Raw genomic sequence first — 19,005 nt, 5'->3', positions numbered from 1 at the left:
GGATCTTCAAGTCTTGATGTAATTGTATGATGAGGATCAAGGAACTTCTGGTCCTGATCTGCATACTGTAAAAACTCATCATACAGCACATTTAGTCCATAAAATAAATTGCTGGTAAATAAATTACTGGTATGGACGATAAACCCGCACCATACATTTAAATAAAAGTAAAGGCGTGGACGATAAACCCGCACCACCCTTTTAAATAAATGTAAATGTGCGGTAATTTAAATTTATAAATTAAACGTGCGTGTATGGGCACTAATTCTGCTCCATACTTTTAAATGAAAGTAAAGGCGTGGACGATAAACCCGCACCACCCTTTTAAATAAATACTGTCGTATGGGTAATAATCCTACACCATACAGTAAATAAAATAAATGTGCGGTAAAGTAAATTCATAAATTAAATTGTTAGTATTAGTAACGGTCTCCCACTGATAATATGTTTAGTATTACCAAGGGTCCATTTTTGTTAATGGTTAGTAATAGAAAAGCAGATAAATATAGTATATTATATTACCATCAACTTTTCATATATATATATATATATTATACTGATATATTCGTGGAAAGCTAGATGCGTTGGCTTTTCTTCTTTACATCAACATAATGGTTAGTATTATAAATAATAGTGCAGCACAAAAATTATACCTGAGAGCTTCTCGTGCTGATAACGTGTTATAAAATAACCTGGGATATGTGCGATAATTCAGAGCTGCACGTAAAGTAGATGAGACACAGCATTTAACGAGGTTCGGCTATGCCTACGTCCTCGGAGAGCAACAGCAGTAACTTTTCCACTATGTAAAATAATAGGGCTACAAGTTTAGTGTTTACAATATATGTGGCTCACTGAATTTTCTCTCTAGGAGAATTTCTCTCTGCTCTCTCTTTCCTCTTTCTTTCTCTTTTTCTTCTCTTCTTCTTTCCGTTTCTCTTCTTATTTATAGGCTGAAATAATCACTATTCATCACTGTTCACCCGTGACAGACAAACTCTATCAAAGCCGCCAAATGAACAGTATTGAACAGTAATAAATAGTAACTCTATCAAAGCCACCAAATGAACAGTAATGAACAGTAATGAATAGTTAGTGGGCTCCACGTGTTTATTTTTATTCTTTTTACAACACAAAAGTTATTGTTTGGTTTAACAAATCAATCTCTCTCCTACCCAATACAATCAAATCAAACATACTTAAACCCCAAATTCATTCTTCTCAACCGCATATCTATTAAGCTCTAACCCTTCTCTCAATTCATGAACTAGCCTCCCTCTCAACTGCATGACCAATTGAGTTTTAAGATTGACTATTATAATTAGTGCTTATATTTAGTTATATTTGATTTATTATTAAGCTTCAATGACAATTAGTGGTTTAGTTTAATTATATTGTATTATTTATAAATTTTTCTTATAATTATAAAAATAATTATGCCTTAAAAGGCTTACGTCTCGCCTTGCAGGACCAAAAACGCATTGCCTCTACGCCTCGCCTTTCAAAACATTGGTGAAAATATACAAGTATATAACAAGGCTAGTGGCAATATTCATGAATGCGAGTGAAGATAATGATTTCCTTCAAATAGCATCCACATAATTTCGTCTCATAAACTGTCAAATAAAGCTTACAGCCTTACATACAAATACATTAATCCCCTTTTAGCCAAGCTTTGCAATAACATCATTCAGGGAAGATACAGTCGCCGCATAGTACTTCTCTGCTTCTGGGGTGCTCTTGATCTTGGCTGCATGGTCCAACTGTCCCCAAACACAAACACAAACACCAAAAACAAGAAAATTATATGAATTGAAGGTACATTATTGTCTACGGCATGTCATCAACATGTTAATTACTTGGTGACAAAAAGTTCGAGTATATATGGACTTACATTGTCAATGTCCTTGAAGAGCTTTCCAGTGAGTTCCTTGAGTGGCTCCTTCTCTGTTTTGGATTTGGCAGAAATCACAGTCTTGAGGTCATATCGGAGATACGAGGCCCTGAGACGAAGATCGTTCTGGACATAAGGCCAAGCCTTCTTGTCTATGTACTCCTTCACAGCAACAATTTCCTTGGCTGACTCCTTTGCCCTCTGTGCAGCCTGAGCTGGGGTCAAGGGTTGGATGAAGAACCTCTCCTTCAATGGCAGGTCAAGGTCTCTTGCCTCATCCGAGTTTAGAGTTCCAGCTGCCATAACACCAAATTCACCTCCATAAGTTCTTGAACAAACCCAATAAACAATTCCATGCATTCCACATTCTTAATTTTTTGTTGGTCAAATTAAATTGATGTGTAATGTACTTGCATCCCAATCCAATTAATAGTTCAAATTATAAACTCAAATTTGTGCCTTGCTAAGACTAAAAACAAGTGACAAGGGCAAGATTGAAGGGCTTACGTAATCCGCCGGAAGGGGGTGGAGGTGGACCAACTTTGATGGGCTTAGCCTCTGCAAGCACAGCTTGGACAAAAGAACCAGAGGCCAAACCAGCGGCCACAAGACCAAGCATGGCTCTACGGCTAGTTTCAGGCTCTGCAGGCGCTTGCTGGGCTCTTATGGCGAACCCGGACTTGGTCACAGCTAGCCTGTTGGTGCTGCTGGCTATGTTCAAGCGTGATGAGCCACTTAGATGAAGGCTGCCTTCCAACACAGCCTGGGATGAACCATGTAGGCCAGACATTGAAGCAATAGCTTGTGCCATTTCTCCTTAACCTCCCTGCCTTACCTTTCTTTCTGGGTTTTATTTCTTCTTAACAATTATCAGTTTCCAAGTGATGATAAAACAGAGGCAGAAATGTGGAAATTATATTTCTGGGTGCATGTGATTGGTGGTGGATGATGTTTAGTTTTGTTCTATGCTTATGTGATGTAGAGTGATTTTGGGCAAGGACCTTATCTGACATTTTCCGGTTGGATAAGTTGGATATGGATTTGTCCAATCGGAGGTTGACAAGTGTCCCTCATTGCATTTTCTATTTGACAAGCTGGATAATGATCCAACACGGACTCTGTCATTTTGACACGTGGACTCCATGAGATTATGACAATGATGTTAATATCATCCATCTAAAGTTTTTTTTTTTCTTTTCACAAAATTAAAAGGAACGTTGTCTATTTCCAAATCAATTATGAATAGATTGAAATTCTTGATAAAACACTTTTTTTTTTGCACATAGGAAATTTTATTAAGAAGAATAGAGAGACATCTCCTCCTGCCAAATACTAGCATAATTATGAGTCATTTCAAACTGTTCGCATATTTGAAGAATCAAAATCCATTTTCACAGAAACCACAAACTCACAAGCAATTTCTACAAAGCATTTGAAGTTCAAATTTATTTGTCCAAATTTCAAATCATGCATAGCAAATATGCGATATTCCTGATTTGGCCTAGTCAAGAAATGAAATTTCAAAACTCATTCAATGAATTTATAGTGATACAAATCTAGATTATAAGTTCGAATTATAAATTCCTGTTCCGTCATAAAAATATAAAATAAAAAAACAATTAAGAAAACACTCCACCTCATGTTGGTTTTCAAATAATGCTATTTATTTGCAACTTTGAAATCTAGGTTCTTCTTGTGATTAGCCTTCAAATTTGACTATTTCTCTTTTATGCAATAGCATCCTCAACAGTCTTAAATTGCAACACACATGAAGTGAAAAATAGGTACTCAATACTTTCTATTATTTGAGAAATTATTGAATCTTATCTTGTTCGCCTTTTGTGACAGTCTTCCTTTACTATTTTTCTACTTTATAAATTCATAATCAGTAGTGTTTACGATTTCATGGCCAAATTGAGTAATGACTAATTAGGTCTTTTTTGAGGAAAAAAACAATTCATCTAATGTGTAAGAAAAGTGTGGGTTGTGCGAGTAAGTAGGGCTGGCATTTTTGTATCACAATACCGTAAAAAACCGATCAAAGTTTTACCACAATGAAATCGACATGTCACAAAATTCGACCGTAATATGTAGTTTCTTGGACTAACCGCAATTAGGACCAGCCTTGAGTTTTTGAGGGCCCAAAATGAATGTAAAGAATTAGGCCCCTTCAAATTGTATCACAAATTTTTATTTTTCTTTTACTTATGTGTTAGACTCAATAACTAAAAATTAACATGTTCAAGTTAAATAAAAATTTATCATTCAAGATAAATAAATAATATCAATTCAAACTTTAATATACAAATTTTAAAATCTAAGACTAAGGCTATTACATGAAATTATGACAATGATGTTAATACTATCCCACAAAAGGATTTATTTATTTATTTATTTTTTTTTTGCACATATGGAATTTTATTAAGAAGAATCAAAGAGACCTTGGTTCAATGAATCAGAGAGACACCTCCTCCAGCCAAATAATAGCATAATGAGTCATTTCCAACTGATCGACATATTTGGAAGAATCAAAATCCATTTTCACAGAAACCACAAACTCACAAGCAATTTTTACAAAGTATTTGAAGTTCAAAATTTATTTGTCGAAATTTCAAATCATGTATAGCAAATATGCGATATTCCTGATTTGGCCTAGTGACTTGTAATCAAATTTAAAGTGTAGTCAAACCAAAATGAAATTTCAAAACTCATTCAATGAATTTATAGTGACACAAATTTAGGTTAAAAGTTTGAATTATGAATCCCTCCTCCTGTCATAAAAATATAAAAGGAAAAAATAATTAATAAAAACGCTCAACCTCACGTTGATTTTCAAATAACGCTATTTATTTGCAACCTTGAAATCTAATTCTTCTCGTGATTAGCCTTCAAATTTGACTATTTCTCTTGAATTACAACACACAAGAGGTGAAAAATAGGTACTCGATACTTTCTATTATTTGAGAAATGATTGAATTTCATCTTGTTTGCCTTTTGTGATAGTCTTCCTTTGCTATTTTTCTACTTTATAAATTCATAATATGGTAGTGTTTATGATTTCATGGCCATTGTTGGGTCTAAAATAGAAAATAAAGTAGGGTTGGTTTAGACATGATTGTGTAAGAGAAATATTTTTTTTTTGTGTGTAAGAGAAATTGAGTAATTACTAATTAGGTCTTTTATGGAAAAAAAATCATCTAAGGTGTAAGAAAAGTGTGGGTAAGTGGTGAGATTCAAAAGAGCAAAAACCATAATAAATTAATTATCTTGGGCCCTTGGACTTGGCTGGTGGTAGTCCACAAAAACCCGGTTCGGCCCAAATAAAGACTAACGTCTTTGTTGAAGAGCGTGTTAGTTTGTACCGCCAGATCCAATTTCAAAATTTTCAGTCGCTCTCTCTCTCCCCTTTCTCTCAGACACACTTTTTTGAACTCTCGAGCCCTAACTTCCCCCCAAGTCCCAAATCGATTTCACTCAAAATCCAGTCTGAACAATCCAAGGTCTGAACGTCACACTGCTATCTCCGACCGTCGGCTCTATCAGATCGACGGCTGAGAACGGGACCTGATTAATGGCTTCTCGCAACCAGAATAGGGCTCCTCGGAGTCCTTTTACTGTAAGCTCTAATTTACCTGTTTATTTCATAGCAATGATCTTTTCCTTCTGGGGTATGTTCGGTTTTTAAGAAAATGAAAGAAATAAAGTTCTCTATCTTAGATTTTGTTTGCTTACTTGGGTGGCTGACGATTTTGTTGTTTGGGCGCTGAAGCAATGGAAAAAGAAAGAAATGAAATTGGGGTTTTGTTTACTTAATTCTTTTTATGATCTTATTGATCCCTTCGATTAGAATTGTATGCTGCAATGTTCCAAATGGTGAATTTTATGGATCAAACACCTTTTTATGGTTATTTGGTTCATTTCGGTGACACAATGACTGGCATCTTTATGTACAATAGCCTTGAAAAAAGAGGTTAATTTTGGTTTTTTGTTTGTGTAGAAAAAGAGTAGTGCTGATGAAGTTCCCGTAGACAAGCGCAGGAGGATTGAAACAAGAAAAACAGACGCACAAGGTAGCATGGGCCGCCCACGACCGCCACTTTCTGTTAGACAAGAGGCAGCACCTACCAGTGACATAGGCAGCACAGAGGGTTCTGAATGTGCCAGTGTTGAGTTCACGAAGGAAGAAGTTGAGGCATTGTTGAATGAGAAGCTAAAAGTGAAGAAGTTTGATCATAAGGTCTATTTCTTACCCAACTGTTGGCTGGTATATTTTAAATAGGTTCCTACTTATTTTGAACTATGAATTGTTTTTTCTATAACGTTTTCTATTTGGTTATGTGCCAGGGGAAAGCGGACCAGTTAGCTGATTATACTAAGAGGCTTAAGCTTTGCATCAAATGGTTCCAGCACGTTGAGGAAGGCCATCTTCTTGAGGAAGAAAAGCTTCGGAATGCATTGAGTTCTGCTGAACAAAAGTGCACGGATACTGGTAATTTTGTATTTTTATCCGTGAAACTATCTGGCTTTGTAGATAATATTATGTTCACATGAGAAACCATGTGGCTTCTAATGTGATTGATAAAAAATTAAGGCAATTGTAAGGAACAGATTTGTAAAATATGTGTTGATTTTTATTCTTAAGAGGTGGAGATGAAGAACAAGGTAGATGAGCTCAATGCCGTAAGTTCAAAGCTGAGGGAAGACATAGCTACTTTAGAAAAGAAAGTTGCAAAGGAAGAATCAGAGAAGCTGGTAAGTTTTCCAATCATGGCATTGTGCACTAATTTTGTGATATAATTATATGTCCTGCTTATTTCTTCAAGTTTTTATCCTTCTATTCGTATTTTGTATTTTTAATTCTTTTGTTTGGCATGCAGGATGCAATTACCAGTCACAGAAGAGAAAAGGAAGCAAGGGATGCTGCCGAGAAGTTGCAAGATTCTCTCTCAGTGGAGCTTGAAAAAGTCCGGGAGGAGAAATTAGTTGCTGAGCAAAGAGTAATATAAGCATATGATTTTGTTACTAATTCCCCTCCGGTTGTTCAAAATCTGCATTATGCATATGCCTAAAGTTGTTAAGCTCTGCAGGTTGCTTCATCTGAGGATTTGTATAATCGAGCACAAGAGTACAACAAGAGTTTACAGCAGTACAATAGCAAACTCCAATCTGATCTTGAAACAACCACCGAGTCTCTCAAACGAGTTGAAGATGAGAAAAGAACTGTTGTGGAGACCCTAAGCAATTCTAGGGGACACAATAAGGCATTGCAAGATCAGTTGACTTCACTTAAAGTAAGTATCTGTGCAGCATTCGTTTGCGGAGCATATTTACTTCTTTGTTTCAGCTGAAGAATTTGACTGGTTTCCCAATTCTTGAAAGTTATTGACTTTTTTTGTTTATTGAAAGCTAGTATCTGCCTAATTCAAACTCATTGTGGTAATGAGCATTGTATATTGAAATTGTTGGTCAACTTAGAGACAGTTTGCTTGGGATATGACCCATTTTATTCAATTGCAATCCCATACTATAGCACATGCCTTTACTGAGTAACACACACATTTGCATGTAGGCTTCACTTGATGATGCACTGAAGCAAAAGGAATCATTAGTAAATGAGCTCAAATGCCTGCGAGGGGAACTGCAACAAGTTAGAGATGACCGTGTTCGCCATGTACGAGAGATTCAAGATTTGAAGGATGAGGTGGTGAAGTATAAGGAATACACTGGGAAGTCATGTGCAGAATTAGATACCTTGACAAGAAAATCAAAAGCCGTGGAGGTTCGTATCAGATACTATTCTCATGATTTCATGCTGTGTCAGGTTTCCAATATTGCAGGCATGTTTTTGCAGGAGAGATGTTCATCTCAAAGGATGCAGATTGATACATTGAAGCATGAGTTAGAAGCTGCAAATGAGAAACTTAAGGTAATATTAATGCTGTAGGTGTTTTTAAAATGTTGCTATATCTGTCTACTCATAAGTTCATAACATCTATTATTTACTTTCTTCTAGATGGCCGATCTATCTGCTTCAGAAACAAGGACAGAATTTGAAGAGAATAAGAGAATTGTGCGGGAGCTACAAGATCGCCTGGCCGAAGCAGAGCTTCAAATTCTGGAAGGAGAGAATTTAAGGAAGAAGCTGCACAATACTATTCTGGTAGTTTTTTTGTTCTTATATATATATATATATATATATATTCCTTTTATGCTTACTCTGTTTCAAGGGTACTAATCTTCTTCTATAATAGGAATTAAAAGGTAATATTAGGGTGTTCTGCCGGGTGCGTCCATTGCTACCTGATGATGGCAATACAACAGAAGCCCCAGTAATTTCTTATCCTACATCAACTGAAACTCTTGGCAGAGGCATTGACTTGGTACAAAGTGGTATGGATACGTGTGCTTTTATGTATTCAATCAAATGCTGTTAAAAATCTTCTAGAAATTTCACTTTTGTTACTTAGTTGTTTTTTTATCTAATTATACTTTAACTATTTGCAGGGCAAAAATATCCTTTTACATTTGATAAGGTGTTTCATCATGAGACTTCACAACAAGATGTTTTTGTTGAAATATCGCAGCTTGTGCAGAGTGCACTTGATGGCTATAAGGTACGCATTGCGTCTATATATTGTTTTATGTCCTTTTAAAGACATTACAGGTGCATTAGGATATGTTATACTAATTTTTTTAAAGAACCAAAAAATTTAAATGCATTATTGGATTATGTCTTTGGAATTTTAAGACCATTATAGTACTGCTTATACCCTCTTTGGTGAATTCTTTTCACATTTTATACATGCAGAGGCATGCACTAAAACGAGTATTGGCTGTCTTTTTGTAGGTCTGCATATTTGCGTACGGTCAAACAGGTTCTGGCAAGACCTATACCATGATGGGTAGGCCAGATGCTCCAGAGCAAAAAGGATTAATACCTCGTTCATTAGAGCAGATATTTCAAGCGAGCCAATCTCTTCAAGCCCAGGGATGGAAATACAGAATGCAGGTACTATAACTTGTTTTTCATTAGTCTACATTTGCAAATTATAACGTTTCCTTCTAAACATATGCAGGCCTCAATGCTTGAGATATACAACGAGAACATTCGCGATTTATTATGCACAAGTCGATCAAGTGGTGCAGACTTGTCGAGGACAGAAAATGGTGTCTGTGGAAAGCAGTATACGATAAAGCACGATGCAAATGGAAACACGCATGTTTCTGACCTTACGATTGTTGATGTTTGCAGTATAAAGGAAATTTCATCTCTTCTACAACAAGCTGGAAATAGCAGGTATACTTCCAACTTTTCTGAATTGGTCTTGTGAGGTTTCATAACTATGTGTTGCGTGTCCTTTTCACTGAAGATAGCATATTGCTATCAAACTTTTAATATTGCCTGCTAAGAAGTTCATTGAGTTTTTGCTGCTATTATATATGATGTGTTAGGTCTGTGGGCAAGACTCAGATGAATGAGCAATCTTCAAGAAGCCATTTCGTGTTTACATTGCGTATATCGGGCATGAATGAGGTTTGTATTCCTTGTGGCTGCTGTGATGATTGCGCTCTAAGAAATCTTTCATTCTGGTTTGCTCGTTCTATGTGTATCTGCTGATATGCTTTCTTGCCTTACTAGAATACCGAACAACAAGTTCAGGGGGTCTTAAACCTTATTGATCTTGCTGGAAGTGAGAGACTATCAAGGAGTGGCGCAACCGGGGAACGTTTGAAGGAAACTCAGGTCTTTCTTCTTGGAAATTCCCAATCTTCTCCCTGATAGATGTAACTATATGTGAAGACATATTTGAATGGGTTAGCTAACACGTTTGTGAATAACAATCAGGCCATTAACAAAAGCTTGTCATCTTTGAGTGATGTCATATTTTCTTTGGCGAAAAAGGAAGACCATGTTCCTTTTAGGAACTCAAAGCTCACCTATCTTCTTCAGGTATAGTAATTTATGTGTTAGTTTGCTGCATGGAAGGTGTGATATTTCTAAGCAGGACCTAAAATACCATCTTTGCTTTCGTTCTTCATGGGATAAACAGCCATGTTTGGGAGGGGATTCGAAGACGTTGATGGTCGTCAACATCTCCCCAGATGCTTCTTCAGTCGGCGAATCTCTTTGCTCTCTTCGATTTGCTGCGAGAGTGAATGCCTGCGAAATTGGGATCCCTCGGAGGCAGACAACAACCACGCGGCCGCCTTCAGATTCTCGCTTAAGTTATGGCTGAGATTGTTTGTGTCTTTGTTTTACTGTGTGACTGCATTTGTTCGTAGCAGAAGCACGTTGTTGTTTGTAACGGGAAAAAAAGGTTGTGTTGTGTATAATGGAGTCAGATTGGCTCTCTATCAATTTGTTTGCAGATCTTCTGCTTAAGGCCTACTTACTAATTTGTACTTCTCTCTGAGATCCCTTATCTTTTTTTATCTTTTTTTTATTTTTTTTTATTTTTATTTTTTTGTGTTTGTTTGTATGCTTATGAGTTATGACAATAAATATTTTGTGCTATATGGAAATGTTCATCCCTTGACGAATGCAGGGATTGTTAAACTTTTGACTTTATCGTTATGTGAAGCCAAATAATCTGGTGCTATTTTATTTCAGTGAAGGGATATAGACACGCAAGTAACGAAACAAGACATTAGAAAAATCAGTGGACATTTTTGTCGCAATTGCAAAAACAGGCTGTCTCACTTGGAAAAACAGGACATAAAAAAATGGTAAAGGGAAAACGTAGTCCGGATTATAAAACGGAAGTGGGCCCAACTCTAACATTCATACCTATCCTAAATATATATTCTTGTTTTTTTCTTGTTGGTTTTGGTCAAATATCTTCCTAATCTCATCTCATCTAGCAGCATCTAGATTATAGAGTCGTAGACAGGGCTATAGGTTGTCAATACACTCAAATACTAAAACGCCAGAAGAAACAGAGGAGGGAAGACAGAGATGGATAGTCAAGTACAGGAAGCGCAGCCCATAAAGTCCAGAGTCATGAAGGTTGATTCTGTGGAGACTTGGGACTTGTATGTAACCCAAGCCACCAACCAAGGCTGCCCTGTAAGTCTCCTCAGACATCTCAATTGAACACAGTTCCGTGTTCTTATGACTTTGTTGTTGAATTTTTAGTTTTTAGTTTAATTTGTGCGTTTGTTTGCCGGGTTTTTTTTGGGTCTACTTGGGTTGGAATTGGATATGTCGTAGATTGTTGCACACTTTACTGCTTCATGGTGCATGCCTTCGGTGGCTATGAACCCATTCTTTGAGGAATTGGCTTCAAGCTATTCGGATGTTCTGTTTCTCGCGGTTGATGTGGATGAGGTTAAGGTAATTAACTTGGCCTAATTCCTTGACACAAAAATATGTCTAATTTTTGTATATATATATATATATATATATATCCTAGAATCTTCTTTGTGTTTGAAATTGACCATCTTCCACTGACCAATTGTCAATTATGAAAGTGTTTTTGACTATATCAGCATATATATATATATATATATATCTATCTTTTTCTGGTACTTGAGCCTTGCTCAAGACTGAGCTGCTAGGTAACATAGTCATCTGATATTGTTTATCTTCTTTGCTTATGCTTTTTTGGATATTGCTTTTCATAAGACTTTGCTGTCTGGTATTCATAATCATTTGACAATTAAAGATAGGGACTAAAAACTCTTGGAAGGTTTGATGCTGTTTATGATGGTGATATGGATATAAAAATCTCTCCTTTTTTTTGTTTTCTTAGGAGGTAGCGACTCGACTGGAGATAAAGGCTATGCCAACTTTTTTGCTGATGAGGGAAGGTGCACTGGTTGACAAGCTTGTGGGTGCCAATCCTGAAGAGATAAGGAAATGGATCGAGGGTTTTGTTCAGTCCATACGTGTTTCTGTTGCGTAGCAGCAGTGTGTGATATCACGCAGTTTCAAGTTTGAACATGTGAAATAAGTGGTTGTGATGGGTTCTAGCACAGATATGGATGATAAGTTTTTCTTTGGTTTGCTGTATGGATGTTGAACTTTGTAAATGTAACATTTTCTGCTTGTAATTCTTTCTGTTCTCATATGTCATCTTACATGGTGCACATTTGCTTGTGATTTTTAATAAAAATTCTGCCCCAAAAAGATATCTTCTCACCAGTGGCTTTCATGCGTTGGCCCAAATTGTTGATAATTTTGATTCTCTTTTCCACTGTTGGGTTCATCGGGCCTTGTAATGAAAATATAGAGAGGTTATCTGTTTGTGTAAAAGCCCAAGTTTTTTTTTTTTAATACAAGTTATAGTCTTAAATAGAGTTGAGAGATATTTTTCACACATATATACAAAGCCCTTATTGTAGAATTCTTGTTCGACATTCTATAGTGAGGGACTGATATATGACCCTTAAATGAGGTTTTGGTTCTTAACTATTGGATTAGGTTAACCAATTTGATCGAACCACTAAGAAATATAGCTTTACCTAAAATCTACATATAAGACATTCACTATAGAATTCTTGTTCCAACATGACATCTTTGATATGCAAGTAAAGAACATTTCTCATTACACTTGACCGTTGACAAAAGCTAAAGCCCAAGGTTCTTGAATTCTAAGGCCATATCCAAAGAACAAGTGACCTGAGAAATAAAGTAGGAAAATAAAAGTGGCGAAAATTGAAAAGGAGACTTTTATAATGGCACGTTTTGTGGTGGCTGCGTGTGCAGTGTGGCGAGAATTTGGAGACCCGCCAGCGCCTTCCTTTTGTACGCTTTCCATAAATCACAATATCTTACCTTTTCTTTCACTTCCATATACGCAATAATAATCCGAACCACCGAAACCCTTCAACCAAAATTGGCTCAAAATAGTTTTTCATAACAATAATAATTGTTTAAAATTTCCATCACGATTCCCAAGCTCCAACCCACAACGGCGGGCTCTGTCCCTGCAAAGGGTCACCGCCGGAAATTCAGAATTTCCGGCGACCGATAAAACATGGGTTCGCCGCCGCAAAATCACAACTGGGTCTTCGATTATGGAGTTTTAGAAGATATTCCTGTACCTGGCGGTGACCTACCGCCCCTTGACCTGCCCGGTTTCACTTGGCCGTCTCATTCATTTGTCGCTCCGGCCGCTCCGAGGTACCACAATCCATTTACTTTCTTCAACCAATTTAATCATTTTGCTGCAATTGGGTTTTCCTTGCTGTTGAATGTGAATTGGGTGTCTGTTTTTTTGGAGGGTAAATGTTGTTTTTATTAGTACTTTATTCGAAGTCTCAATTTCAAATTTGTTTTCGTTATTTATTAATTCTGGAGGTTTTTCTTTGACGAATGAGGTAATATAATAATATTGCTGGCCTGAAGTATAATTATTTTCTAGCCTATATGAAATACAGTAAAAAGTTGGATGCTTTATGATAATCATGAACTGCAAGTCGGCTAAGCAAGCATTGCATGTGCAGGGTACATGCTCAGAGAGTATTGTGAATATAATATTGTTATTAGCAGCTTAGTTGTATCAAAATGATAAAAAGTGGATCTGTGGCTGTTCTCTAATTTAACACGATGTCGCTAAGTTCATTAAAATGCTGGCCGCTTTGGTTATAGACTTGAGCATATGCTATGTCCATTTAAGCTGAATTTACTTTAAAAAGTGATTATATTAAGTTTAAATCCTTGAGGATTTTCAAGGTTGGCTAATTATTCGTAATTGGTTTTATCATCACCTTCATTGAGTCTGTGGCTATGAGGATGCCATTTTTGCAGGGTTTATGATGTCCTCCTGCAGTTCATTGAGTTCTTTTTTTTGTTTGCGCAAATTCAAGTATGGCATTTTTGTTTACATGTGTGTGTTTTAAGCAGTCTGTTATGTTAATCTTTAATGGGTTATGAGGATATTTGGTAAAAAGAGTATTTTGGAGTGCAAGTAAGATGCTGCTGGTATAAGGGAACTAACTAAAACTTATCTGCATTTTTCTCTTTCTCTGAGTACTAAATTATCATTTTTTCATTTTTTTCCCATTCTGCTTAATTAACAACCTGGCTATACTATGTTGACGAAGATCAACTTTTCTTTGTTCTAACGACAAACTCATTTGTTTGCTGCTATTTTCTCAGCGTGGACTTTGATGACTCATTTGGAAATTCAGACAGTATCAAGGAAAGTGGGTTTCGAAAACGGTATATCTATTGAGTCTTATTCTTCTTGACTTGTTAAACAGGAAATGGTGTATTACTACCCGTTTGCTGTTTCCAGGTTTTTGAATTTGTTTATTGAATTAATGCTTTAGCATGGATGGATTTTTTATTTATTGTGAATTTGGTCAGATCCTCAATACTTATGCTATATTTTCTCCTTCTGTTTCAGCATGATTCATTTGTGTTTATTGTTTCCATTATAGGGTGAGGTCTGGATCATGCAATGTGACTGGTTCTAAAGCATGCAGAGAGAAAATGCGGAGGGATAGACTGAACGACAGGCATGCTCTAGTTCCCTAATACTCAATGATATTCTCTCTCTCTCTCTCTCTCTCTCTCTCTCATCTTGACTTGTTGCATAACTTTTAGGTTCCTGGAATTGAGTTCTATGCTTGAACCTGGAAGGCCACCCAAAACTGACAAGGCTGCTATATTGGGTGATGCTGTTCGAGTGGTGAATCAGTTACGCGGAGAAGCCCAGCAACTGAAGGATTCAAATGGAGATCTGCAGGAGAAGATAAATGAATTAAAGGTGTGCCTGCGTTTGTTCTGTAGTTTTTCTTTTATGTGTTATAAGCCGTATTAGGATGCAGTTCATGTAAGGAGATTTGCTTGCTGAAGTTGCTTGAGTAGACGTCCAAATTCTTGTTGGTTCTTTGATAGGATGCTTTTATTCATTTACTTGTATACATTTTGTACAGGCTGAGAAGAATGAACTTCGTGATGAGAAGCAGAGGCTCAAAACAGAGAAAGAGAACATTGAGCGGCAAATTAAAGCCTTGAATACTCAGCCAGGCTTCTTGCCTCACCCTGCTGCAATTCCAGGTCCATTTTCTGCCCCAGGCCAAGTTGTTGGTGGCAAACTGATGCCCTTCGTAGGATATCCTGGAGTTTCCATGTGGCAGTTCATGCCACCAGCTGCAGTTGATACCTCACAAGACCATGTTCTCCGCTCCCCTGTTGCATGAGTGCCAGGCTTTTATTTGTCTGCCTTGTGCTTAATGATAGCCTTTTTAGCTGTTGTTTCTCGTTGTTGATTTTTGTGTTCTAGTTTTAAAATTTTTCACATAAGATTGAATTTACTGGATGAAAGACTGGATATTTTCATTGACTGCTTTGGATAAGTTGTAACTTGTAGTTCTCACGAACAAGTTTCCTTCATAAAATTTTCCAATTTTGACCTCTCAACTGTTCTGGTCCAAAGGTGTCTGTGTTCTAAATTACAAAACTGTGAAGCATACATTATGCTACTCGTTGCCCATGAAAACTGAGCTAAACCGTTTGACTATGATTCTTGATGATGAAGATGCTAGTAAATTTGTACGACACGTCGTTAAGAAAGTTCTGAAGTGGAGAAGCAATAGGACACTAGGATGACTTAACTGAGTAGTTTGCTTAACAGTGCAAGATTTTTCAAGCCCAACCTTTTTAGCTTTGATAAGAAAACTAACTAGGTAAAGTAGCAACTACGAAATTTGTTTTGACATAATTTTTTTGTTTGTTTGGGATTATTGTTATTATTAACATGGTAGTTTGAATCCCATGTATTTTCCAGATACATAGTCTCTCCACACATCAAGAGCCCCAAAGCTTGTCATCAGAACAGTACTCAAAGCCATCACTGTACTGACTGAGAATACAATGAGAGAAGCCCTTCCATACACTTTAATTGCTCTCTGCAGAACTACAAGTCCAAGAAGTGATGCAACAAAACACATGATGGCAAAGACGAGTGCAGTATCTGCATGCTCCATGCCCAACAACAAGTACTGAAACGCCGACATGGAAGACGAGAAGAACACCATGAAAGAACAAGTTGCCGCTGTTACCTGCACAAAATGTGAATTGGTGAGAAGTTGTCTAAACAGTTTTGAAGATAGAATTGTGATGGATGAGACCATAATTTTACCTCAGGTGCTATCCCAACTTGTACAAGAAGAGGGCTTATAAGCATTCCACCCCCAATCCCAAAGACACCCCCCAAAATCCCTGCCAATAGTGCCATTAGTGGGAAAATTAGTTTTGATGGTCTAACTTTTGGCAGGTCCTCAATATTCTGCACCAAGAGTAAAAGAAACGGTTTAGTTTTATTGAAATCCTTGTCGAAAAGACTAACAAATTTTAAATACCTTTTGGTTTAAAGTATGATGTTGAAGGTTCTCTTTTCTGCATAGGATCCAGGCTGTATAGATTATGGCAAGAGGGATTTGGACTGATGAGAGAACCCAATAACCTATTCCACAAGGCTCTATTGGTGTGATACCCTGCAAGGATCGAAGAGTCACATTCAGAAAATACACTTTCGAATATATGTGCTTTGAAGCTGTGCCCTACTGAAATCGACTCTTTCCACTTGTGCTGATGCTTAAAATTTGATTTCTTTTTCAATTATAGCTAGATTTCCAGATTTAAATATGGTCTCTAGGCGGATGTTTCCAGGACTATCATTTGACAAAACAGAATGCATAGCATTCATAGATTTTTCATTGATGAAAAGTGAGTCTTAAACATCATTTGATGTTTCTATATCATACTGGAGGAAAATTGAATAAGGAGCAGCCTAACCTGTCCATACCGGTTGCCACGAAAAAGGTAGATGATGCAGAAAGAACACCATACCAGAACTAAGACCCCCATTTTTGTCCATGGAAGTCTTAGTATGCACTTTCCTTTTGTTCCTAAGAGGGGTTCTGCAATACCCTTGACCCCTTCTGTTTCATCATTCAACCCATTTCCCAAATTCTCACAATCATTTCTCATCAGCTCCTCTGACTCCATTTTCCAGTACGCCAAACCATTTTTGCAGCTCATTGAGGTAGACCAAGCAAGAAACAGAGCAAAGAGTATGGTGATCAGCCACTCTGGAAAAACAAGGTTGCAAATCACTCCAACACTTACTCCCAGCAACATACATGGCTCTGACAGAAGTGCTATGTCATAATCAATCACATTTTTGCCACCAAACTTGGCACTTCCTTTGCACAAGTTGTAGATGACATTTGCAACTGAGCCTCCTGTGACCATGAAAGCTGACAGACTGGAGGCTGTTCTGAGGTCTAGACCTGCCACCAAGGTCAATATAGGTATGAACAGCCCACCACCACCAATTCCACCAGCACTGGATATAGAGGCAGCCAGGAAGCAGAAGATTCCTGCAAACACAATGGGGGCTGAAAATTTTAGTTGGGTTTCATGGTTGTGCTGTGCTCTTTGGTGGCTCAACCATTCATAGGTTTTGTTGAGGAAGTGGTCAATTCTGTGGAAATCTGAGATGCGCTGAATTTGTTTTGCATGAGAATGACTGAAGAAGGTGATGAGAATTGAAAGGGAAAGACATAGCCATGTAAGTTTATGGTTCTTCATTTGCTTTGAATAATCCTTGATGGTTCTGGTTCTGGTTCTGTTTCTGTTTATGAGATGAGCCATCTTATGTAGTGGTCTTTTAATAAGGAAAAGGAGCAAGTGTTCGGTGGCATTTGGGAGGAAGTGGACAGAAGCGACAACATCCGAAAACAATAATAACAAAATATATTTGTGTTTTTTCTAATTGAATTGATGTTTATTTGGTTGGTAAGACTGTCATGGCTTTATGATATAACGGTGCTCCTAAGTTTGTTTTGATACAAGAGGAGGCAGCCGAAGTCTGTTAATCTATCGTTGTTGCGAATTTTTTGTTTTTTTAATGTTCTAACTTTACAAGGAGCTCCTCCCTTGTTTTGAAAGGAACTTCGAACTTATCTTGAAATGAAAAAACCGAGAAAAAGGGGCTTGCAACTTTACCTCACGACCATAAGGGGTGAAATCTATAGAGGGCATTGGGCAATGGACCAGTCCCATCTTTCCCTATATTCCTACAAACCATCACTACCATTTCGATAGAAACTCCTATGTAATATGTTATATTCACTTTATCTGTCTCATCATCATATGATCAAAGTTAATTAATTAATTAATTATGTGACGAGAGAAATAAAGAAAAACAACTAATATACAACACGAGTGTGATGCTGATAAAGAGATACAATGTGTGATAGTTAAGTTTTTTCGCAGCAGAATGGTAAGTTGGTAACCATGGCTTAAATTCCAATTGAACATTTACTGAATACCAATAGACAATAAATTAATCTCTCAATCAAAACATGTAGAGTCTTTCCATTCTGAGACAAGTAAGCTGCAAGCACAAGACATAACAAGTAGCTTGCAGCAGATACGTGTTCCCTAACTGGCAGAAAACTGCGTATCTGCACCATAGATAATGTGAGCAGTATATAGGAACCGTGGAAAGTTTGCTTTCCAACAGAGCTTCTTGTTTTTTCCTTTTTTTATACAAATATATATGCCCCTTTTGGGTGTTTGTTGTTTGATTTATCACATCACATGTCCATACATTCAACATTGCATCATATGTATAATATCTGAGGATGTCTGTGTTGTCACTTATGTGTATATACAAGTTCGGTTGTGCTCCGAAAAATTTCAAAGTGATTAGAACTCTTCCACTATATGGAAAATTACAAAGTTCGATAAGACTTTGTAACCCGGGGGAGACTAGCGCAACAACCCACTGTCACGGCCCCATACTTAAATTTTGGTTTGATTCTGCAGAGAATCGAACTCATGACCTATGAGTTCGCCCTAACCATTCGGTTACTAAGGGTGGGTAATAATACACATATTATAATGTGAATAAAAGACATGATTAATATTCATAAATTTAAAATACATTATTTAGTTTCCAAAATGGCCATTAGAACGCTACAGTTTCTACTACTCACTCCCAGTCCTGTGCACAGTGCATGTTGATATTGGTTGGTCCAAGTGTTTTTTTATCTAGAAGCTTTGTGTCTTTAAGTAAGTTGATAGCTTATTATTATTTGAGTGTGTGACAGGCAGTGCTTTTTGTTTTAAGTTGCTTTCCATGTAGATG

At 37.0% G+C, this 19,005-nt stretch overlaps 5 protein-coding genes across 5 annotated transcripts; 3 read left to right on the top strand and 2 right to left on the bottom strand.

Moving 5' to 3' along the window:
- Positions 1,550-2,857, bottom strand: LOC18781364 (oxygen-evolving enhancer protein 3, chloroplastic). Its single transcript, XM_007211913.2, has 3 exons — positions 2,402-2,857; positions 1,895-2,190; positions 1,550-1,763 (listed from the first exon to the last, which is right to left on the bottom strand). Exons 1-3 carry the CDS (start codon positions 2,703-2,705, stop codon positions 1,665-1,667), a joined length of 699 nt encoding a protein of 232 aa, XP_007211975.1. The 5' UTR covers positions 2,706-2,857; the 3' UTR covers positions 1,550-1,664.
- Positions 5,256-10,301, top strand: LOC18778985 (kinesin-like protein KIN-14C). The gene is made up of 17 exons (XM_007214575.2): positions 5,256-5,510; positions 5,892-6,131; positions 6,239-6,383; positions 6,537-6,646; positions 6,772-6,891; positions 6,982-7,185; positions 7,464-7,673; positions 7,746-7,820; positions 7,908-8,054; positions 8,146-8,284; positions 8,399-8,508; positions 8,742-8,903; positions 8,971-9,191; positions 9,347-9,428; positions 9,534-9,638; positions 9,741-9,845; positions 9,946-10,301. The coding sequence occupies exons 1-17, from the start codon at positions 5,466-5,468 to the stop codon at positions 10,129-10,131; spliced, it is 2,406 nt and encodes an 801-aa protein (XP_007214637.1). The 5' UTR covers positions 5,256-5,465; the 3' UTR covers positions 10,132-10,301.
- On the top strand, positions 10,748-12,048 carry LOC18778716 (thioredoxin-like protein CXXS1). Its single transcript, XM_007212164.2, has 3 exons — positions 10,748-10,961; positions 11,106-11,228; positions 11,647-12,048. The coding sequence occupies exons 1-3, from the start codon at positions 10,851-10,853 to the stop codon at positions 11,797-11,799; spliced, it is 387 nt and encodes a 128-aa protein (XP_007212226.1). The 5' UTR covers positions 10,748-10,850; the 3' UTR covers positions 11,800-12,048.
- LOC18778391 (transcription factor ILR3) lies at positions 12,549-15,266 on the top strand. The gene is made up of 5 exons (XM_007211875.2): positions 12,549-13,019; positions 13,998-14,060; positions 14,282-14,359; positions 14,448-14,610; positions 14,780-15,266. Exons 1-5 carry the CDS (start codon positions 12,874-12,876, stop codon positions 15,044-15,046), a joined length of 717 nt encoding a protein of 238 aa, XP_007211937.1. The 5' UTR covers positions 12,549-12,873; the 3' UTR covers positions 15,047-15,266.
- LOC18780357 lies at positions 15,504-17,771 on the bottom strand. Its single transcript, XM_007211532.2, has 4 exons — positions 16,644-17,771; positions 16,208-16,342; positions 15,988-16,134; positions 15,504-15,907 (listed from the first exon to the last, which is right to left on the bottom strand). The coding sequence occupies exons 1-4, from the start codon at positions 17,502-17,504 to the stop codon at positions 15,599-15,601; spliced, it is 1,452 nt and encodes a 483-aa protein (XP_007211594.2). The 5' UTR covers positions 17,505-17,771; the 3' UTR covers positions 15,504-15,598.

This window comes from Prunus persica, chromosome G4, assembly GCF_000346465.2.
Source record: "Prunus persica cultivar Lovell chromosome G4, Prunus_persica_NCBIv2, whole genome shotgun sequence".
NCBI lineage: Eukaryota > Viridiplantae > Streptophyta > Magnoliopsida > Rosales > Rosaceae > Prunus > Prunus persica.
Note: the sequence above shows the minus strand (reverse complement) of the source record. Positions and strands in the feature narration are given on the sequence as shown.